The sequence below is a fragment of the Acanthochromis polyacanthus genome, chromosome 16 (assembly GCF_021347895.1).
Source record: "Acanthochromis polyacanthus isolate Apoly-LR-REF ecotype Palm Island chromosome 16, KAUST_Apoly_ChrSc, whole genome shotgun sequence".
NCBI lineage: Eukaryota > Metazoa > Chordata > Actinopteri > Pomacentridae > Acanthochromis > Acanthochromis polyacanthus.
The window spans coordinates 36,065,653-36,089,760 of record NC_067128.1 but is presented as its reverse complement, the minus strand read 5'-3'; the positions used below and the strand labels follow the sequence as shown (position 1 = coordinate 36,089,760).

The window sequence follows — 24,108 nt, the reverse complement described above, 5'->3', positions numbered from 1 at the left end:
TCTCGTATCTCCGTTTTTATTTGAAATGAGTTGCAATGCGATGAGGGCACAAACACTTGTACCGTTACAGTCAATAATATGGTTACAAAACAAACATTTACAGAATAAATTAATAAAATGACGCAGTACCACATGAGACAGGAATTATAAAACCCCAGACTGGGGATCATTCTGCATTAAAAACAACAGCAAACAAAAAAAAAGGAATTTGTTACATGTACAAAGATTTCCAGGCATTTACAAAGGCAGCCTCTGTTTTATTCTTATTATTCTGTTGCTTGTTGTACAAATATAAATCTCTAAAGTGTAGTTATACTCTGATATGTCTGCCGAGGCCTCCTGCTTTAGAAAACAGCAACCAGACGGGATCAAACGCGGTTCAGATTTCTGGTTTTAAATGTCAAGCTTCACATGCACTCGTCCCTTTAGTGTGACGTTCATCAGTCTGTAAACGAACCAGTAAAGTGCATGCAGCTCATGCTCGGTGCTCCACGTCTTCATAGAGAAACATAGTAAGAGTTAAATAGAATAAAGGATCTGAGTCCAGTAAAAGTGAACCGACCGCTACAGAAGCTACGACGGCTAACGTTGGTTAGCAGTACAGTCTGCCATGCTACCTGGGTTGTTTAGTCGCGCTTCAGGAGATAAAAGGAGCGTCGTCTCGCGCTAACGTCGTACCTGAGAGCTACACCTGATGTGACGGGAGGCGGCTGGAGCTCCTGGAGCAGCTGGTGATCTGGAGGTTCATCCACTGGTTTAGCTGAACATTTCCACTGACAAAAACCGAAACTTTACTCAGAATTTGTCCGTTTCTACTTGAAACTTTGGCAAAAAGTGAGAAAAACTGTTCAGAGTTACTCTAAATCGATCTGAGATGAAAATGCAACTTACAAATTGGCCCCAAATGATTTAAAACATGTCCTAAAAGACTCAGAAGGTCTCCAAAAGAACTGATGAACAACTGATGAGATGCTAAATGATGAAAATGTTAAATACTACTCTTACTAATAGCCAACATGAACAAAAGTTTGGGATCAAAATTTGTCTGAATGAACTTGAAATTTTGGCAAAAAAATGAGCAAAATTGTTGAGAACTACTCTAAATCAGTCCAAGATGAAAATTTACCTTAATAATTGGCCCCACATGATTGAAAATGTGTCCTAAAAGACTCAATATGTTTCTAGAATAATGTGAAATTTTGTCAAAATGAGAAAAACTGGGCAAATCTAGTCATAATTTGTCCATTTGAACTTGAAACTTTGGCAAAAAGTGACTAAAATTGTTGAGAATTATTAAAGACTTATCTAAAATATTGAAAAATCTTTCGAAATAACTCAAAAACGGGCTCCTGAATTAATTGAAATGTGTCCAGAAAGACTCAATTTGTGTCCAGAATAATGAAAAATTTTGCTAAAATGACAAAAGTTTTGCTAAATGACTCAAAAATTGGCTCCAAATTACTTAAAACGTGCCTACAAAGACTCCCAATGTCTCCAAAATGATGTAAAATTTTGCTACTATGATGAAATTTTATATTAAACAAAGTAAAGAAAGGAAACAGTTTCTGTAAAGAGTAAAATCTGTTGTCAGGTTTGAGAAAACCTCCAAAATGTCTCTAACTTTTATAAAATGACTCAAATATTGCCTTAAGCAACTTAAAACTTTGGCAAAATTACAAAAATTCATTAATATTAGTAAAAATTTGGCAAAATTGACAGAAATTGCCCTCAAATTAATTGAAATGTGTCCAGAAATGCTCCCAATGTCTCCAAAACAATATTTTTCTAAAATAACAAAAAATTCATAGGAAGCAGAGTAAAGACAGAAATCTTGTTGCTACAAAGAGTAAATGGATGGCAGACTGAGAAAAACCTCCAAAATGACTCAATTATTGCTTAAAACAACCAAAAGTTTTGCCAAAATTATAAAAATTCTTTATTATTACTCAAAAATTTGTCCAAAATGACAGAAATTGTCCAAAATGACTCCAAACTTGGGGCATATTATGAAGACGAAGGCAGCCTAGAATAAAAATTTAAATGTCTTTTTATGTTGTCTGTAATTTCCAGATGGTTAAACTCAGATTTTAGACGTTAAATCAGCTCCTAAAATCCAGATAAGATGCTAAAAACTGTCTAAACTCAGTGGAGAACCTCGTTAGGGTTGAATTCTTGCTCACAGTGACTAAAAACAGGTGTTTGATAACAACTCTTTACACGACTTCAGCTAAAGTTTCTAAACTCACCTACGACGGAGTAAAGTGCTACCACGAGTTCCCTAAACGTTAACGAGCTAACGAGCTAACAGAAACCACGACACGACTAGCCGGCTAGCGGCGGCTCAACGAGACACGTGAGGTATCGGCATGAAATGAGGGGATGAAGACGGGCTCAGAGGCTTACAAAAACATTACAATCTGACTTTATCCAAAAATATGCTTTTCCACGTTTGTTCATCCAGCAGAGAACCTTCGGAAGCTTTTCTCTCTCCTCTTTCCCTTTTTCAAAACAGTAAAAAGTTCCCAGAACTGTGCAAGTTTCCCTCATCATGTACAAAATATTTCACTTTAGGAGGAGGATTCTGGTTTGTTCCAACCTGCAAAGTGTCGCCTTAAATTTACACGTTTCACTTCCGTTAGCACAAACTAAAGCAGATTTTTACATCAATCATTTCAAACTTTTAGTCTGACTGAACTCTATAACAGAAACATTTATCACCATAGAAAGTTTTCAGTCATTTTCAGTATTTTTTGATAATAATTAATGACCTATATTTATTAAAGGACAACAGAAGAAAGGTTTTAATCGGATTTTAGCCTGTTTGCTAAAGAAAGCACCTAATAATTTTAATGCTAACACAATGTTGAAAAACACAAATAAATTAAAACAAAGAAGGATAAAGGAGTGCAAACACAGAAATTAGCCACCAGAAATGGATCAAATTATGAAAAGATTTCAAAATGACTCAAAAATCGGCCCAAAATTACTTCAAATCTGTCCTAAAAGACCCAACATAGGGAGCTAATGCTAACTGGGTCCTGCTAAACACACTTGAGATGAGACACTTGACACAGTTAGCATTAGCTTCCTGCAGCTAATGCTAACTGAGATTCACAGAAATAGTTGGCATTAGCTGCAGGGAGCTAATGCTAACTGTGTCCTGCTAAAGGTTAATTTCTGAGTTTCCTTTCATTTAGACTGAATATTTTGAAATAGAACAGAATATCCTTTATGAGTTCCACAATTAAAATAATTCATGTATGAATCATGTGTTTTTGTAAAGCTGTAGAGAGCTAATGCTAACTGTATGCTGCTAAACACACTTGAGAGTCATAGAAATAGTTACCAAAAGTTGCAGGGAGCTAATGCTAACTGCTCCCTGCTTACGACACTTCAGATTCATAGAAATTGTGCTTAGCAGGACAGTTAGCATTAGCTGCAGGGAGCTAATGTTAACGGTGTCCTGCTAAAATCAGACTGAATTTTTTAAATAATTCATGTATAAAATCACGTGTTTTTGTAAAGCTACAGGAAACTAATGCTAACTCTGTCCCACTAAACACACTTGAGAGTCATAGAGACTGTGGTTAGTGGGACGCAGTTAGCATTAGCTGTAAGGAGCTAATGCTAACTGTATCCTGCCAAAGACTTTGAGATGCTAAAGGCTGAATTTTTAAAAAATAATTAATGTAGAAATCATGTCTTTTTGTAAAGCTGCAGAGAGCTAATGCTAACTGTGTCCTGCTACACACACTTGACATTCATAGAAACAATTAGCATTAGCTGCAGGAAGCTAATGCTAACTGCGTCCTACTAAAGGCCATTCTCCGAGTTTCCTTTCATTCAGACTGAATTTCTTAAATATTTCATGTATAAATCATGTGTTTTTTGGAGAGTTGCAGGGAGCTAATGCTAACTGTGCCCCATTAAACACACTTGAAATTCATAGAAACTGCGTTTAGCAGGACACAGAGTTAGCATTAGCAGCAGGGAGCTAATTTTGCAGTTTGAAATAAACCAGAATCCTCCTCTGACATTCAGCTGAGCATAAACCCGAAGCCAACATGCAGCTAACAAAAGCACCTACCGTTAAATTAAAGGGTTTTGCTCTTTGATCCTCAGCAAGCTTCTTAATCATTAATGCAAAATCTACAGGAGAAAAATAAATAAAAACAGGAGTAATGCTTGAAACCACGACGCTCCTGGAAAATTCACAGATTCTGTCGGGATTCGTTAAAAACGCCTTGTTAGCAAGGCGGCTAATACTGAGTACTGGCATCATGCAGTGAGAACAGACAGAGACTCAAGCATCAGAACGTTAAAGAAGAGTTAAAATCTCAGGAGTAAAAAATACCGACGAGGAAGGAAAGTCTAGGATGTGAAGGAGGAAGGTTTAGATCTTGTTTCCACGTCACCAGAACCGCCTGCTGGAGGTTCGACGGTCGGCTCTGGAGGTTCCTCTCCGGGTTTACGTGGGACAGAGAACTGTGGAGACAAGAAGAGGTTAAACTGAGGATGAAGGAGGAGGACGAGACGCTAACGGAGAGCAGCTAACGACGGGGAAACATGGAGACGGAGGAGGAAACACGGAGCACAGGTGAGAAGCAAACAGGTGGACAGCTGCTAAACTAGCAGTGTTGGAGTGTTCAGGAGTGCAGCTAACGGTGTAGCTAACGGTGTAGCTAACAGCGCTACACAGCAGGAAGCCAAGAAGAAGAAGAGGAAGTGAAGGCAACGTCACTATGCAGACAGAGAAGAAGAAGAATCTGTTTGAACCAAACAAACCTCGTTTCCGCTGCTCTCATACCAGAGCTACCGAGGAAGCAGCAGTGAGACACAAGGAAGGTAGAAGTCAACAAGAGCAGCACTTCCTGCTTCAGTCATGATCAAGTCTGGTTTATCTACCGTCCACGAAGAAGAAATTTACTCTGAGCTTCTGCTTTAAAGTCTCAAATTTGCCAAAGTGACCAATTGTTGAAAATGAATCAAAACTTATCTGAAATAATGTTTTTTGACTCAAAAATAGGCCCCAAATGACTTGAAACATGTTCAAAAAGAGCCAATACGTCTCTAAAATAACTTGAAACGTCCAAAATGTTAATTACCTAGAATTTAGCCAAAATGACCAAAATTTTGCTGAATGTCTTAAAAATTGGCCCTACAATACTTGAAACGTGCCCTAAAAGACTGTAAATTAATGTGAACCTTTGTCAAAATGATCAAAAGCTTTAAATATTACGTCAAATTCAACCAAGAAGACCAAAACTTGTGCAAAATGACAAATATGTCCATATTTAATCATCTTCAAAGTGACTCCAAAGTTTATAAAATGACTATAAATTTGTCTGAATGAAGTTAAAACTTTGTTAAAGTGACCAAAAATGGTAAAAATGACAAAAATTTATCTGAAACAAAAAACGTCTTTTCAAAAAGACTCAAAAATTGGTCCCAAAACGACTTAAAGCGTGTCCAAAAAGAGCCAATACGTCTCTAAAATAACATGAAACTTTGCCAAAAATGATCAAAAGGGTCAAGTATGACCTAGAATTTAGCCAAAATGACGAAAAAAATTTGCAAAGTGACTCAAATTACATCCATAGATGAGGAACTGAATCTTCAAAATGACTAACTTTTACAAAACTTGTCTGAATGAAGTTAAAAGTTTGCCAAAGTGACCAAAATTGGTAAAAAAAAAATTACTCGAAATTTACCTATAAAGACTCCAAAATTGGCCCCAAATGATTTGAAATGTGTTCTAAAAGACCTAATACGTCTTCTTTGCCAAAACGATCAAAAATGTGTAAAATTCAACATTTCCTCCTGAAAGCAGCACCAGAGAAGAATGAAACCAACCGATCTAAGTCGACTCCACGACTCTGAAGGTTCCCTGGTTTTTCCTAATTAAATAGGAAGCTTAAAGAGTCAGAAATGATGCGAGGAAACGTGTTTACCTTTGAGGATGTAGTCTGTTAGGAGAGCAGGAACCTTCTCACTGTCGTCCCTCATGGCATGAAGAACTGACATGGACAGAAGAGATCACTGCTGCTTAAAAACACACTTTTAATCAAGGAAAAGCACCAAAACTGAGTATTAAAAAATTTAATTCTATAAATTGAAAATAATAATGTAAAAAGGAAAGGAAATAAAATAGTAAAAAATATAAATATATCACAAATATTCAAAATTTAAAAAGTAAGACAATTAAGATACATTAAAAGGAATATATCCTAAAATCTAAAAAAAATGAAAAGGTCACAAAAACAAAAACATTTAAAAAGAAAAATATATGTAAAAATATTTTAGAATAAAAAGGTAAAAAAGTGAAGAAATTGTAAAAAAAAAAAAAAAGCAAAAGACAAATCTGTCAAAAATATTTTAAAAGAAAAAAATAAGAAATATATATAAAAAGCCTAATTGGAAACTTTATATTAAAAAAAAAAAAGAAACATAAAGCAGTAAAAAAAATCTAAATTTATTACAAATATTCAAAACCCATAAAGTTAAAATAACTGAGAAATATGAAAAAGAAATATAAATACATGTAAAAGGTAAAAGGTCACAGAAACTGAAGAAACATCTTAAAAGAAATAAATATATTTAAATATATCTTTAAAATAAAAAAGTAAAGAAATGAAGAAATTGGAATAAAAACATAGATCCGTCAAAAAATATTTAAAAAGTAAAAAAGACAGTAAAAGATATAAACAAAAAATTCAAAAATTTAAAGTAAGAAAAATGAAGGACTACAAAAAAGTCTTAATATATTACAAATATTCAAAAAGTTAAAGAATAAACATTAAAAAGAAATATTAAATAAAATAAGCCAAAAAATAAGATGTAGTACAAAAACTCAACCTGACAAAAATATTTAAAAATTAAAAAAAAGTAAAAAAATATTAATAAATTCAAAAATGTTTAAAAATTTAAAAAGCAAAAAAATGAAGTAATAAAAATTATATGAATCAATGAAAACATTTTTAAAATAAAAAAGCAAAATATTAAGAAACTGTTAAAAACATTAAATATAAAGATATATCAAAAATGTAGAAACAGTTCAAACATAAGCAAATAAATGAAAACGATAATCACTGAAACTAGTAAAACGATGGTTGTTTTTTATTGATAAACTCACTCTTTGTGAGGATCTGCAGATCTTCTACAGACGGAGAACCTGATTTCTTCTCATAAGGGATGACGGTGGTCAGGTACTGGAAGGAAAATCAGAATATAAGACACGAGGAAACTTTTATAAATAAAACAACCGTTCAGCGTTCTGGTTCAGGGTTGGAACAGAAAATAAAAACACGTCTGTCAGAGTGGTGGAGGTCAAACGAGCAGATGGAAACATGTTGGCTGCTTTCAACCTTTCAAAATAAACCTTTACTGACAGGAAGTAACAAAATAAAAGCAACAAAGCAAACCAAAACAAAGCTGCAAAATAAAAAGTGAGCGAGTGATGAATTAAAAAAAGAAAAAACAGGAACTGAGGATAAAAACCGGCTGCAGGAAGGGAATAAAACATGCACAGAAGTAAACAAAGACCTGTTTGTCCAATCCTGTGGTGCCAAAAGTTTGACGGATGCCATTCTGAATGACATTGGAGAGTCCCTCCAGAGTGAGGAGCTACGAGGAGGAAGAGGAGGACGAGAAAGACGGGAGCTTTCAGGAGGAGGAAGGAGAACGAGGCTCTCTGTGTTTCTGTGTCTGTGCGGTGTTTTGTCTGCTCACCGTTCCCGGGATGTGCGTGCTCGCCGTCCTCTGGCCGTTGGCTCCCGTCGTGGTCGTACTTCGGATTTTCTTCTTCTTCCTCAGCAGCTCGCGGTGTTCCTTCTGCCGGTTCTGGACGTCGATCAGCAGCGAGATGAAGCTGTTCTTCACCTGGTTACAGACACAAAACCTGCTTCAGTTGTTCTGTTTTTAGAGAATCACACCTCAGTTTAATTTATTCTGAAAGAAATCTATCTTTAGGTGAAGTCAGAAATATACTGGAACAATAAACTCCCATGTGACCAAATCCTCATTCATTCGCATTTAAGGTCAAATACCAAAAAAAAAAAAAAAAAAAAAAACCCAAAACATTAAAAGTATCTTTAAAATACGAAAGTACAAAAAAATGAAATGTAAAAAAAACAAACAAACTAAATATACATATATATAGAAATATTTAAAAAGTAAAACAAGAGGAAAGAGTAAAAAGAAAAATTAAATATAAATATCTAAAAAAATCTTTATAAGTAAAAAACAGACGAAATACACAAAATATTGGAATAAAAAAAAAGAAATAGTTTAAATATTCAAACATTTAAAAAGTAAAAGAACAAAGTAGCAAAATATTATGAATATATTACAAATATCTTTAAAGAAAAACTCAAAAAATAATAAATATTAAAACAAACATAAATATATATTTTAAAATATATATAAAAAATAAAAGGTTACAAAAACTGAAGAAACATTAAAAATAACCAAAAATATTTTAAAACAGTTTTAAACATCTTTTAAAAATAGTTTTAAAAAGCAAACTAGAAGAAATTGTAAAAAGAAAAAAATCATAAATATATAAAAAAAATATCTTTAAAAGCTTAAAAAAGAAATAGTTTAAAAATATGAATAAATTAAAAAATATGAAAAATGTAAAACGCAAAAATGAAGTAAAAGAAATAAAAACATATTTTAGAATATTTTTTATGAAATTAAAGGGCACAAAAATTGAAGAAACATTAAAAAGAAATAAATATACGTTTAAAATAATCCAAAATAATAATAAAAAATATTCCATTTTAAAGATTAAACAGGTAGTTGTTTAATCTGTAATCATTCATTTCATTTTAAAACCTCGTCCTATTAATTACTGCATCAAACCTACATCCTATAAAACCAGCTGTGAGATTAAAGCCCTGGAGCAGAAAGTTAAATATTTCCTCTGAGGTGTAGATAAATGACTATCTGCACCCTTATTTGCCCAAAGACATTAAAAAATCAACATTAAAATCCAGTATAAAATGATTTATGTCCACCAAGAACGTTGTTTCTTGTACACTAGAATGATACATTAAACTGAGCGTTGTAGCTATAATGTTTAAGTTAATCAGGTAAATGTGTAATTATCTCTGTTTGAACGTCAGATGTGACTGCAGCTCTACGACGGTTTACTTGCTGGATATTTATACACTCAAAGAAACCTATTTTTAGCCGCCGTCAAAAAATACCCTGCAGCAGAATCATGACGATGAAAAAGAAGCTAAAAATAAACGCTGCAGTCGGCTCTGCAGACGAACAAATGATGCTTTGAACTCGTTTAAAAGCTTCTGAATTCCTGCAGAACGATCCGACTGCTCACGTTTTTGTTTTTTAATTCTGCTGGTATTTTGTGAGCAGAACAACAAATCAAAGCACCTCCTTTTCGTATTCCAGTTCGTCTCTCAGCGCTAACGCCTGGATCAGCTCCTCGCTGAAACGCCGGATCGCCGTCTCCACCTCCTCCAGGGTCTCTGTGAGCTCCGACACCGACAGCTGACGGAGGCCTGGAGAAGACGTGCACAAACACCAAAAACGAGGATGAGTTTGAGGCGTGGAGATGGATAAATCCATCACATTTCAGCTGTTAAATGACAACAATGACCTCTAAAGTCAGTCGTAGAAGCTGCTAGCATTAGCAGGACTGAGAATGTGCACATAGATCACAGGTTAAACGAACAGACAGACGATAAACACCTACTTTATAACAGACAAAAGTGCATTTTCCATTTAAGCCTCGATGCTTTTATCAGACATAATCTAACAAAGCTTTTAATCACACACGTCCACTGATGTGAGTCTGTTTCAGCCACATCTGCTGCGTCTGCGTGTCACTGTACAGCGAAGCCACCGTTTTCTGTTTTAGTACCTGAAGTTACATGACTCACAGTAAAGTTTTCTGGGTGCAAAGTCACGACGCAGCAGACCAGAATAATAACTAAATAAATAAATACAAATATGTCAAAAATACAAAAATATTTTAAAAGTAAAACAAAGAAGAAATAGCAAAAAAGAATAAATTAAAAATATTTAAAAGCAAAAATAATGAAATGGTAAAAAATTATATAAATATATTCAAAATATTTTTTAAAAAGCAACAAAGAATAATTTGTTTAAAAAACATGAATAAATGAAAAAAGAATGAAAAACTAAGTAGTAAATAAAAATACATATATACATTCAAAATAAATTTAAAAGAGAAAAGACAATAATGAAGGAAATGTAAAATATTAAAAAATATATTTAAAAAGTGAAAAAATAATACTAGTAATACTAATAATGTTTGAAAATATATAAGAAAAAATTAAAAAGAATCAAAAATTTAAGAGGTAAAAAAATTAACCAGTGAAAAACAAATATATTAAAAATATTTTAAAATAAAAATGTGAAACAATGAAGAAATTGTAAATATACATCAAAAATATTTAAAAGTAAAAAAGAAATAATTTTAAAAATATTAATAAATTAAAAAAAATCAAACATTTAAAAAGTAAACAAAAGAAGTAGTTAAAAATTATATAAATATATGACACATACAAAAATTGTTTTAAAAAGAAGAAAATTAAAAGAAATATAAATATATTTCAAAATATCAAAAAATTAATAGATCACAAAAATGCAAGAAACATTAAAAAACAAATGAATAGATCTTAATAAATGCATTTTAAAGATCAAACAGGTAGTTGTTTAACCTGTAATCACACACTGTATTTTAAACCTCATTCTATTAATTGTTGCATCAAATCTGCATCCTAATCAGGCTGTGGGTTCAAAGCAGTGGAGCAGAAATAAATCATTTCCCTCTGAGATGTAGATATGTGACTTCATTATATAACATTTGGGGCATCACGGTCGCCGTTTGTTACGTAAGAATGAAGCCACGTGTGTGCGTGTGCGCGGTCACGCCTTCATGTGGACGCTTCCACTGATTCCGCTCCGCTCTGTGGTTAAAAGACGCTCCGGTGGTACTCACGGTCCTCGTAGCTGGTGTTGGAGCCGGAGCGTTTCAGAGCGTGGAGGTCCTGAGAAAGCATGGACAGGTCGGACTGAGACGGGCTCTCGTCGTCGTCTGGGTCTGGAGACTCCTGCATCATCTCCTCGATCTCCTCTATCACCTAAAACAATCACAGCAGTTTGTTTGGGAGTTTACAGCTGGCAGTGCAGATGTTTTCAGATGGAATATGACGATGCTGTGAGGCTGTGTTTGGTCATTCTGGGTTAATAAACTGAGTGAAGCTGGTTTCAGTTTAGAAAAAAGCAGAATTTGAAGCATCTTATTATCCTGGATGTGGTCACAACTCTGGTGAATCTAAAGTGTGTTGATCATGGTTGAAACGGTGAAGAATCAAGATAAAATGGGATCAGACCTGTGATAAAACAAACATGCTGTAAAACACTCTCACTGATGTAAACTGTCCTGTTTTAACGTCTGCATGTGACGACGAGTGAAGCAGTCATTTAAAAAAAAAAACCACAACGGCAGAGTTTAAACTGCTTTAACCCTCCTGTTGTCTTCATTTACAGGCACCAAAAAATATTGTTTTCTTGTCTGAAAAAAATCCAAAAATTCTGCAAAAAAAAAAACAAAACACAACTTTCTGAAAATTTGCAAAACCTTCAGGAAGAAAATTCCAATAATTCCTTAAAAATTTCCCTTAAAAGTTTTACTTTTTTTTAAAAAAAATCCCCAACTTAGGGAAGAAAATTATTGTAAATATATTCAAATAATTCGCAAAAATCTTCCAAAAAATCCTAAAAATATCTAAAGTGATTACATATGTATCAGTACAACTTCTAATATTTTATTTAAGAACATTCACATAGAAATCAACCAAAATCCAGTGAAATTTGCTGGATTTTGGTCGATTTTTATGTGAATGTTCTTAAACATTTTTAACATTTCTTTTTTCCGCCAAAAAATGTTGAAAGATTTCCCAAAAATGTTGAAAATGTGGACATCAGAAGTTTCACTGTGAAATAATTTTTTTCCATATTTTCAAACTTTAAATTTGTAAAACCTTCAGGAAGTAAATTCCAATAATTCCTTAAATGTTTCCCTTAAAGGTTCTATTTTTTAAAAATCCCCCAAATTTAGCGAGAAAATTCTTGTAAATATTTTCAAAAAATTTGTAAAAATCTTCCAAAAAAATCCGAAAATATCTAAAGTGATTTTATATATAACAGTATAACTTCTAAGAACATTCACAGAAAAATCTACCAAAACCATTTTCGCTGGATTTTGGTTGATTTTTTGGGGAATGTTCTTCAGAAACACTCTTTTTTCCACCAAAAAATGTTGAAAATGTGGACACCAGAAGTCTAATTGTTAAAGTATTTTCTTTTCCACATTTTCAAACTTTAAAACGGATCAGTTTAGACCGACGACAGGCGGGTTAAAGGGTGATTACGTGTGAACTTAAACGGGTTAAAAGTGTGACTTCGTGTAAAGCGGTCACCTGCTCGGCCGTGAACAGCGGCTCGTCGTTGATGCAGGACACGATGATGGAGTGCATGTCCATCTGCTCCCTCAGCTCCTCGTCGTCCGACAGGTCCAGAGACTGGTTGTCCAGCTTCTGTCCAAACACAGACAGACAGGTGGCTAAGCTGATTAATTAGGACGATTAAATGCCTTTTTGAGATCATCTGCAGCTGCCGATAAAAGAAAAACTGATCAGAACAGAGAAGCCGATATGTGCAGGTTTGTAGGAGGAAGTTGGGGCAGTATGACTAGAACTTCTGTTCTTTGATTAACTGCAGACACAATAAGAATTTATTACATCGCAAACAATACAGGTTTTTTCTGCTTAACTACCTCTGCCTTTCCTGAAAAGTTTACAGCATAAAATCTGCTTATTTGTACAGGCAGTTGCTCAATTTCAGGTTGATTTATTTTCCAAGACATTTCTTAAATTTGAGGCTGTTTGAACAACTATTAAAGATAAAAACCTGATTTTTTTTTAACAGTTTTTTCTCATCATGTCACTGATTCAGAATCTGTAATATTGGACAAGCAGATCAAATAATATCAAAATAAATGAAGAAATATAAATTTTTAAAAAGTAAAAAAGAAGAATTTGCTTTAAAAAAAATAATTAAAAAGAATCAAAAATATAAGAAGTAAAAAAATGAAGCCGTGAAAAATATAAATGTTAAAAATATTTTTGAAATAAAAAAGTGAAACAATAAAGTAGATATATATTTTTTTAAAAACAAAAAAAATATTTTAAAAGCAAGGAAAGAAAATATCATACATAAAGAAGCAATTAAAAAAAATCCAAAAAGTTAAAAAAGAAAAAAACGATATTACTTATATATATATATATTATAAACTGTTTACCCTATTGAAACGCTATAAAAACTAAAAATTCTGAGATTCTTCACCAAACTAAGAAGCCATGAGTGACTCAGCTGTAGACTGGAGTCACGTGATGAAAATTCAGGGACTTTTTGGTTGAACTGAGTCGAGTTGAAACAGAATAAAGAGGGGACAAAGTGTAAAAACGAATTAAAAATGTCACATATCCATAATGTGTGGAGTCACCATGTATTTATTAATATATGTGGTTGATTCCAGGTTTTTTTTCAACATTTGGTTCATAAATAATCAAAGAAATTCAACGTATTTTCTCTGATTTGTGTCATTCTAACTGCAGAGAAGCGGTCAGTGAAGCTGCTGCTGGAGCTCAGAGGGTCAATAAACCAACATGCGTGTTATTGGCGTGTTTTAACAGCAGTCTACCTCGTGCTGGATGAGGTTGAGGGTGGGCAGGTGCAGGGAGCGAGTGTGAGACGTCTTCCAGTCCACCGGCATCACGTTGCCGTAGTTATCGGTCAGAGCGTTCCACACTCTGAAACAAAGCAGAGCTGACATTTAGCATTTACTGACAGAATGAGACAGAAGAAGAAGAAGAAGCTGCAGACGAGTCGGACCGTTTCCTTCTCGTTTTAATGTGACGCAGCGTTTCTGTTCTATCGCCTCCTCAACACTTTGTCATGTTCCTGCTGCTAAACACCGACACACACTTCATCACACGGAGAGGAAAAGCAGAGAATTAAGGCTGGAAGTGTTTGGATGAGGGCCGCCAAACACACGGCGTTTAAAGCTACAGCCTCATGCAGTGTCAGGACAACACACAGCTTTTATGAGACTTTTTAGGGCTGGCCCGTATAGTGGTTTCTGGCCTCCGAATATTCGTTCCGCCCCGTTCCGCCTGAGCCGAAGTGGGCCGAAGACGAAGGGAAGAGACGAGCTCCGAATATTTCCGTCTGGGGGAGGAGGGGGTGATCACATCGAGATGAGCCGATGTGGGCCGAAGACGGAGACAGTAACGCCGCATATTGTTTCCGCCCGGTAACGTCTGACCGGGCCAACATTCGGATACCAAAATTAATACCCAGATACCGCCGTAGTAAACGAATATTCAGATATTCGGGTCCAGCCCTAAGATTTTTATGTATACTTTTTACACATGAATTAAATAACGTTCTCCTGAATGGATCCCGCTCTAGTTTGTACGATGTGGTGTCAGGATTACACAGATGTGGAAATGGAGGCAAACTTAAATAATTTCTACTACATGTTGGATTTTTTTTATTTTTGAAAGTTTATCTAGATCATTTCAACAAAAGAAAACAACAAAACAATGAAGAAGAACTCATCTAATCCCACCTCTTCTCCTCTTACAATTTCAAACCTTCCCGTTTCCTCAAAATACCATCATTTATAAACAATGATAATAATAACCGGCTATAGAAACGTTCTGGACAGAGACACACAAAACAACAGAAGAAATATTCAATATTAAAAGAGCTTTCCAATTTAAAACCCTCCTCTCAGGAAATGCCGTTTTTTTTCTGGTAAATATCCGTTTGGTGTTCTGATATCTGGATAATGGATAGAAACTGGTAACCAAATGAACATAATGGAAAAAAATGACTTTCTCCGTCCATCTACAGGTGAACAAATTGGTCAAAATGGGTTTTATATGTGCTCCAAATCTGGACGGATGGAAGAGTGCCTGGAACTCTTTATTAAAAAAGAGACTTTTGGTTTTCTATTATTTACTAGTTTGCTCATTTTTCTTTCCCATAATGGACAAAGCAACACAAGCACCTCGTTTCTAAGCACTTTAGTAAATGTTCATCCCCCCGCTGACTTTATAAAACACTTCTTTATGTTTACATGTGTGAAGTTAGAGCTTAAAAAAGAGAAAAATAAAGGATTAAGAGAAGAAATGAGACTCAAGCTGTGCTCTACCCGCTGAACACGTTTGAAAAGCTCGATTTCAATGTTCAAGTTCCTTTTGTTATCATTTAAAAATAGAGAATAAAAAGAAAAAAATAAAATCATTTCTAGACCACGACAAGTAGCTTAGATCGTAACTTAAAATACCAGATTGTTCATTGTCATTTTGTGTCTCCTTTTTGTAATATTCTTTCTTGATTTTTGTCCGTTTTACGTCTGGTTTTTGTCGTTTGTCTTGTGTTTTCTCATTTAGTTTCTTGTTTTTGGCATTTTTTGTCCCGATTTTGTCTCATTCATCTCATGTTCTTGTTGCTTTGTAACTTTTTAGTCAAACTTTTCTCTCGTTTGCCTCATTTTTTTTCACCATTTTGTTTCGTTTTTGTTGTTTTGTGTCTCATTTTTCATCTTGTTTTTGTGTTTTTTGTTGTCTTTTTTCTGTCTGACTTGTCGTTTGTCTCCTGTTTTTGTTGTTTTGTTTCTCGTTGTTGCGTTTTCTTTGTTGTCGATCTTTTAGTTCTGGGATCAGCAGAAGTTCAGGAAGCCTTTGTAAACTTTAAAATGAACCGAGTCTGAATCTGCTGCAGCCAGAAAATAAATAAAACTGCAAAAAAGCATGAATCAAAGTAGAAGAGTGGATGCGTTTCCTCCTGCTGAATGTTTACGATGCTGCAGCTTCCAGTTTGCAGAAATCAGAGGAACAGATGGAGAGAAGTTTGCTGTGAAATCCTTCATCGTCTTTAAAACATGTGAGAGCAGACTAGAGGAGCTTTTAGTAAAACTGCTTCCTTTTAGACCAGGGATGTCAAAAAACACAACTGAGACAAAAAGGAAACACAAACAACAAACACAAGACAAAATATTATGAAAATTAGGCAAAAAAAGACACAAAATGACAAAAAGTTAGACAAATGACACAAAGCAAATTGAGACATAAAATTTGACAAAAAGTTACAAAGCGACAAAAAAAATGGACAAACGACACAAGCAAGACAAAAAAGAAACAAAACAACAAAACCCAGAAACAAAACGTCAAAACATGAGCAAAAAAAAACAACAAAAATGAGACAAAAATCAACAAAAATGACACACAAAGCGACAAAACACGAGACAACAAAAACAGAAAAATAAGATATTAAAAAAGAGACAAAAATGAGAAACAAAGCGACAAAAGTCAGAAAAAAAACAAAGAATGACAAAAACAAGACGAAGTATTATAAAAATGAGACACGAAATGACAATACACGAGACAAACGACAAAAAACAGACAAAAATAAGACAAAATATTTAAAAATTAGGCAAAAAAAATGACAAACGAGAAACAAAATGACAAAAGTCAGAAAAAAAAACAAAGAATGACGAAAACAAGACGAAACATAAAAATGAGACGGAAAACAAAAAACACGAGACAACAAAAAGAGACATAAGACAAAATGTTAAAAAATGAGACAAAAAATGACAAAAATGAGAAGAAATGACAAAAGTCAGACAAAAAAACAAAGAATGATGAGAACAAGATGAAATATAAAAATGAGACAGAAAACAACCAAAGAACATTCCAGTATTTTACTTTCTGATCCAAACAACTCGTCATGGTCTAGAAATGATTTTAAACTCATACTTTTATTAACTTAACAGTAACACTCTGGTTTAAGCTGCTCTCTGCTCCTTTTATTTGCCATATAACCCTTTTTTAAACATGATGACAGAAATGCAGTGGGATGCTGTGAAGCCATGCGTCACCTCCGTGTGTTTATGTAACACGCTCTAACACGCGTGTTCCTGCCTGAGGCGCTCGTGCACGGCCTGCAGAGCGGCGCTGCTTTAAATAGGGCAGGAAACATTATTCCAGCCTGCAGCGCGTCGGCACGTGAATCCTCCGTTAGCGTCAGAAACATTTTCAGGAAGCCTTCTCCGCTCCTCGCTTTGCTCTGCACCACTGGGCTCGGTTCCGGTCTTCCTCCGGTCTGCAGTGGTTCTGAGGAAGCTCGTTAAGCGTCTGAGCACGTCCTCCTCCAGTGCAGCCGTCCAGAAAAGACTCCGGCTGATCCTGGCGCTGCTCTTTGGGCTTCACCGGGCTCACGGCCAATTATTCTGCTCTGAGATGTTTATTCCTCCTCCAGTCGGACCGTCGTCCTCGGATCCCCTCACCGTTAACTCAGAGGGTCTGATGTTCGTCTAACAACAGCTCCAACGGCTGTACATCAATTAATTCACAATTATTACCAGAATACAGATTTTTCAGGCAACAACTGAAGCAGTTTAAAGTCTCTGGTTCTGAGAAAAGACAATAATTATTCTTCATCCATTAATCCACTAATAAACTGTTTATTTGATTTAAGTACTTTTTTTAAATTCTCTGGATATTTTCTGGTTTCTTCCCGTCTTTATGACAGCAAACTGAAGATCTTCAGACTAAACCAGACATTTGAGGAGACAATGGTACAAATTTTTATGATTTTCAAGGATTTCATAGATTTGCAGAGTCTCAGACCTTCAATGAATCTTCTTTAAACCAAATTTAATTAAAAAATAATAATTAACAGCCAAACAGAGAATGTTTATGATTGAATTCTGATTTTTAGCTCTGATTTGGTCACCTCCAGCAAATTTTAGATGATTTTTTTCATAAAATTTGACTAAATTATGTGATTCCAGCTCGTTAAATGTGAACATTTTCTGTTTTTTCCTTCTTTATGACAGTAAACTGAAGATCTTTGGACTACATTAGGCGTTTGAGGAAACAATGGTTCCGATTTTTCATGGATTTTATAGATGCTTTTAGCTGCAGAGCTTCAATAAACCTTCGTTAAACCAAACTTAAATTTAAAACAATCTAATTTAAAGCCAAACAGAGAACGTTTATGAGTTAATTCTGAGTTTTAGCTCCGATTTGGTCGCCTCCAGCAGATTTTAGATGATTTTTTTTATAAAATCTGTCTAAGTTCTGTGATTCCACCTTCTTAAATGTGAATATTTTCTGTTTTTTCCTTCTTTATGACAGTAAACTGAAGATCTTTGGACTAAATCAGACATTTGAGGAAACAATGATCCACATTTTAGAGACAAAACAACTGAACAATTAAATCATTAAAGCAGACGAAGCGTTAATCCTTAATTGGATGTTTGACTCATTTCATTGCCTAAAAACACGATAAAGAGCATTTTTATTGGGTCAACATCCACATTTTTCACTGATGAACTACACTTTTTATGAAGTAGGGCTGTGACTAACGATTATTTTCACTGCTGATTAACGTTTTTAATATTCTCTGAATTATTCTTCATGTATCAAACCAGTGATTAATCCAGAGAACCGTCGACCCGTTCAGCCTTAAATGGAGCAATCAGCTGCTTTTCTTTGAACCCAAACCTGCTGCTAAACCGACCCCAGGATGAATTAATGAGCAATCAGCTCTCAAAAATATTATCTTGCACATTTTTAACTCTGTTTTATCGACTACAACTATGAATATCACGCTGTATAATAGAGTAAAGTACTGCGTTCAGTCCTACATTTAAAAGTGACGCCTGAAGGAGAAGACAGGAGGTGAGGTTAGTTCTGTTCTTAATTTGAGTCATTCCTCTGAAAAACAGATCAATAAATGAACCAATAAGTGCTGTTAATCAGCCAGTGAGTTTCTTTCTCACCACATCTGTTCTGTAATTCCCCTGTGATGCATTTTTTAGTTCTGTTTTCTTCTTTACAACTATTAATATCACACAAGATGCTAAGAAAAAGTCCTGTGTTTAATTTTTATTATTTAAATTTAAGAGCAAGAGAGAAGAAATGAAGCAGGCTTTTACATAGTTTTTTTTATTGCTTTTAATTACATTTTGCATCGGTTTTTAACAGGTTTTTTATTAGTTTTATATAGGTTTTACATAGATCTTTATTATTTATTCATGCAGGTTTTAATAGATTTTCTAAATTAGTTTTTCTTAGCTTTGATGCTGGTTTTTATTAGTTATATATTTAGGATTTTTGTTCTTATCAGGTGTAACAGAGGTTTTTATTAATTATTTAGATTTTTTATTAGGTTTTCCATAAGTTTTTATTAGTTTTCATATTGGTTTTTATTAAGTTTATGAAGGTGAAGCTTTAAATGCCAAATACAATAAAAATAAACTGCTAAATGTGGCACTGCTACATATTTCTATCTTTGCAAATAAATGAAAAAATGACCGCTTTCATTGTTTTGTTTTCTCTGCTGCACCAAAAACCCAAACTGATATTTGACACCAAGCTGTGAATTTATTCACTAAAAGCCTCAAATGTATGAAAATCAACAGCAGCAAAGTTAAGAGTCTCAACATGCTGCTATAAATAAAGCTGTGGTTTTATTCAGACGTCCTGGATAGAAAAAAGACAGGAACGCTCACACAACCATTTAAACAGTTATTCAGAATAATAAAAGACATTATGGTTGAGCTGTGACCTAAAGTTTAGCAGAATGAATGTTTATAAAGCATCAGTAACCGTGCAGAGTGAACTCCTCCAGCCCAGCCTGCATGCAGACATTAAATCTAACATGGACAGAAAAGCAGCTCTGCAGCTCCACCGACCGCTGGGAGCTACCAGCAGGTCGTCCTGTCAGTAAAGTTCAGACATCTGAGACACAGGACCTCCGACAGAGACAACCAGGACCGCTGAGGTGCTAACAGAGGACACCGACCGGGAAAACTTGAATAAAAACACTAAATAAACACAACATGCTGCGTCTGATAGCAGGAGAACAGAACTGAGAGTCTAGACTGAACGTTATTATTTATCAGGACCCTGAGTGTGAAATAAAGTCGGACTAAATCCTCTGTAGACGCCTCATTCTGTCTGTCTATGTTCAGTTTAACCAGCGGTGTCCAACATGAGGCCCGTGGGCCAAAACTGGTCCTCCAGAGAGTCCAATCTGGTCCTCAAAGTGGAAAAATTACAGAGAAGACATTAACTGGAAAGTTATTAAATAATAAAACTGGAAATTTAAAATAGTTTCTACACTATGACAAGTTGTTTTGATCATAACATAGATTGTTCTTTGTTCTTTTCTCATTTTTCGTCTCATTTTTGTAATATTTTGTCTTGTTTTTGTGTCTTTTCCCCGACAGATTTCTGCTGTTTTCTCCTGTTTTTATCATTTTGTTTCTTGTTTTTGTCCTTTTGTGTTTTCTTTTCGTCTCGCTGTGTCATTCATCTACTTTTTTGTGTCGCTTGTGTCTATTTTCTTTGTCGCTTTGTAACGTTTGTCTAATTTTTTGTCTTTTTTTGTTGTGTTTTGTGTCGTTTTTTTGTCATTTTGTGTCTCATTTATCTTGTTTGTTTTTTGACTTCTTTTGTCTGACTTTTGTTGTTTGTCTCATATTTTTGTCGTTTTGTGTTTTTTGTCTTATTTCTTTATTTTGTGTTTCGCTTTATTTGTTGCTGTGTAGCGTTTTTGTCGTTTTGTGGTTTTTTTGTCTCACCTGTGTTGTCTATTTTGTTGTTGTTTTGTTTCTCGCTTTTTTCACTTTTGATCTCGTCATTTGTGTCATTTTTTGTCTCGTTTTTCTATTTTTTGGCGCTCTGTAACTTTTATGTCTCATTTTTTGTCCCTTCTGTTTATTTCTAGGTTATAATGCTGTGATTTTACGTGCTTCCTCTGAATTAAAACGAGTTGGACATCCCATGATTAAATCATCTGCAGACGGCTGACATCTTTATTCAGTTTAAGGATCAGTGGTTTAACAGCGAACATCAACCAGCGTAAAGCAGCTGACATCAGTGACGTGACATTTATGTAAGAACAGCTTCAGAGTTCATTAACCGACATGTAATTAACACAGGAGACCGTTTAGAGCACTGCTGAGCTCCAACGGTTTGAACTAACTGGGAACAATCTTAAGTGAAAAAATAACCTTTGAAGTCATTTTTCTAGAAAGAACTGGACTCCAGATTGATGTCATTTAAAGACTCTGAGCTCCAGAACAAATGACGAACATTCTTCACGATGTTTTTGACATTTTAGATAGAAAACAAACGATTAATCCAGAAAATAATTGCCTCATACACCCTTAAACAATTAACTGCTAAGTATTAAATTAAATGCCAAATATATTGGTGAAGGATTAATCAGTCTGAGTGATCTTTTAGGAGAGAAAATCTAAATTTACAGCTTCTTAAATGTCAATATTTTCTGGTTTCTTTCCTCCTCTGTAACAGTAAACTGAAGGTTGATTAACATATTTTACAACATTTTAAAGAAAATCAACTAATTTGGACAATCAATCAGTTTTAATCATTTTTCAAGAAGAAATCAGTCTGAATTCTGTGATTCCAGCTTCTTAAATGTGAATATTTTCTGGTTTCCTTCATCCTCTGTGACATTAAACTGAACATCTTTAACACTAATTGACATTTTTCACCATTTTCTGACATCAGACACAAAAAAATTAATCAAATAATCTGGTTGAGTCGTTTTAAAAGGAGAAAACAGTCTAAATTCTGTAATTTTAGCTTCTTAAATGTGAATATTTTCTGGTTTCCTTCATCCTCTGTGACATTAAACTGAACATCTTTACCACTAATTGACATTTTTTCACCATTTTCTGACTTTTTAAAGACAAAACAACTCATTTTGATGATTAGTTAATCAGTTTGAGTCATTTTTCAAGGAGAAAATAGTCTGAATTCTGTGATTTCAGCTTGTTAAATGTCAACATTTTCCAGTTTCTTTCCTCTGTGACAGTAAACTGAAGATCTTTGGACAAAACAAGTCATTTGAGGAAACCTTGATGCACATTTTTCATCATTTTCTGACATTTATAAACCAAAGGACTGAAAAATTAAAGCAATGTTTTAAATTGCAACTTAAAATAGATGAAATGTTCATCAATAATTGGATGTTTGACTGATCTGCTTGCATAAAAACATGAAAAAGATGCATTTTTATAGAGTCAACATCCATTTTTTCCACTGCTAATATAATTTTTTTTTAAATTAAGGCTTCAATTAAAGATTATTTTCACTGGTGTTTAATATTTTCAGAATTACCCGAGTAGTTGTTTGGTCTCTAAAATGTGTGAAAATGGAGAAAAATGTCAAAGATAACACATGTCTTTTTTGTCGACAACCCATCAGAGGAAAAAATGGAAATATTCATGTTTAAGAAGCTGCAATCACAGAATTAACTCTTGTTCATCTTTAAAAAATCTGATTAATAAATTGTCACAATAGTTGCAGAATAATTTATGGGTTGATAACTAAGCAAATGATGGTTGCAGCTTCTGATAAAATGCTCATTTTCCAACACACTGATCGAAAAACATTGTTTCAGTTTCTGACACGTCACCACAGCGAGAAGACAAAAATATCTTATCTTTAGGGACATAAAAATGATTAAAAATGACATTTTGTTATCCTGGACGAGACCTGATCATGAGAGAATGTGATAAAACCAAATTACTGAATGATTATTTAAGCGTTAAGTGGATGTGAACAGCACAGTTGTAGCACAAGAGGTGATATTTTGACATAACAGTTGATGAAAAAGACATTTTCTAACAAATAACAATGCGAGTTTGCAGAAATGTATAATATTGTAGCGTTTAAATCTATTAGAAACCTCTAGAAAACCAAAAAATATTCACATTTGAGAAGCTAGATGCACAGAACATGAGACTCCTTAAAGAATTACTCTAAATGATGAACACATTATCAATAATAGATGTCGATTCATTCTATAAATGACTACTAATCAGTTAATATTTGCAGCTCTACTTCACAAACACCAATTACCCACGTAAATGTAGAAGTGCTAACGTGGCATGAGCCCTGTGTTCTGTACAGGAAACACACACGTAAAAAAAAACCAACAGCAAATAAAATCAGGAAAACAAACAAAACAAACATAAAACTACTTCCTGTTTAATTTCTATAACAACCAAAACATCTAAATATCTCGAATTTGTCATTTAGAACACTGCGACACGTTATTATTTTATTAGATATGTGTGCTAACTTTAATAAAACAGCCTAAGCTTGCAGATCAGTTCAACATATTTGGTTTCCAGGAGGCAGAAAGTGTGTTTTTCTTCAGTAAACAAGCTGAAGTTTGCTCGACACTGATTGAAGCTAACGGCTAAAAGGCAGCTAGCCGGGTAAGCTAACGATGCTAGGCTAGCGGAGATTAAAAGTTAACGCGAATAAAACGCGAATTAAAGTGAAACTCACTCGTCGTCCTTCAGGTAATTATCCTCCGTGATGGGCTTGACCGGGGCGATGTTCTCCGTCGTGGTGTTGTAGTTTCGGAAACACACCGTGAGCTTCTCGTCGAAGTCGTGTACCAGGTCCTCCATCGACTTGAAGCTGCATATCTCCCCGGAGAAGCTGTTGTCCAGGTCGGAGAAGTCGTCTAGGCCCGACGGCTCGCCCACGTTCGAGTTGAGCTGGTCCAGCCGCTCGGCGGACTCCGAGGACGGCTTGAATTCGTTGAAGTCCTGCCAGTCCTCGTCGAAGTGGGCTAACGGCGCCGCCATGACTGACTGCCGTGGGAGCTCAGTTCGCAGTGAGTCGGACCCCCGGATGGAGCTTCTGTTGTCGGGCTGCGGGACAAGACGAGACGAGCCGCGGGGGGAGAGCGAGAGAGAGAGGTAGAGCCGAGCGAGAGAGGCGGGACCTGGTGACGTCAGGGAGGAAGACCTGCCCCGTCAGATGGAGCAAAACAAACTCACACAGTATTCTATCGGACGGAGTACTTCTACTCAGTTTATAGGTATTTGGACTATACAAACAGAAAGGAACGGAGTACTACTGGTACTTGAGTATTTTTGTTAACATATATGTTGTGCTGCTTTCTTCTTCCACTGCACCTATCCCT

The 24,108-nt window shown here is 34.8% G+C and overlaps 1 protein-coding gene across 3 annotated transcripts; it reads right to left on the bottom strand.

Moving 5' to 3' along the window:
- Positions 1–23,878, bottom strand: fez2b (fasciculation and elongation protein zeta 2b). Of its 3 annotated transcripts, XM_022216746.2 has the most exons (11): positions 23,463–23,878; positions 13,757–13,865; positions 12,474–12,590; positions 10,991–11,132; positions 9,397–9,524; positions 7,729–7,878; positions 7,543–7,623; positions 7,133–7,208; positions 5,952–6,017; positions 4,786–4,812; positions 1–4,485 (listed from the first exon to the last, which is right to left on the bottom strand). In XM_022216746.2, the coding sequence occupies exons 1-10, from the start codon at positions 23,765–23,767 to the stop codon at positions 4,802–4,804; spliced, it is 1,185 nt and encodes a 394-aa protein (XP_022072438.1). In that variant the 5' UTR covers positions 23,768–23,878; the 3' UTR covers positions 1–4,485; positions 4,786–4,801. The 3 variants fall into 3 exon arrangements, with proteins under 3 accessions (XP_022072438.1, XP_022072437.1, XP_022072439.1); XM_022216745.2 differs by lacking the exon at positions 4,786–4,812 and having other exon boundaries at positions 23,463–23,877; XM_022216747.2 differs by lacking the exons at positions 4,786–4,812; positions 7,543–7,623 and having other exon boundaries at positions 23,463–23,877.
- Positions 23,879–24,108: the final 230 nt, after the last annotated feature.

Bases quoted from the DNA above. Each gene is read 5' to 3' on its own strand.
- fez2b (XM_022216745.2), bottom strand. From the start codon at position 23,767: ATGGCGGCGCCGTTAGCCCACTTCGACGAGGACTGGCAGGACTTCAAC. The intron at 12,591-13,756 runs GTAGACTGCTGT...GTGTTTGGACAG, and splicing joins TCAACCTCATCCAGCACGAG to AAGCTGGACAACCAGTCTCT. The intron at 9,525-10,990 runs GTGAGTACCACC...CGTCTTCTCCAG, and splicing joins CAACACCAGCTACGAGGACC to GCCTCCGTCAGCTGTCGGTG.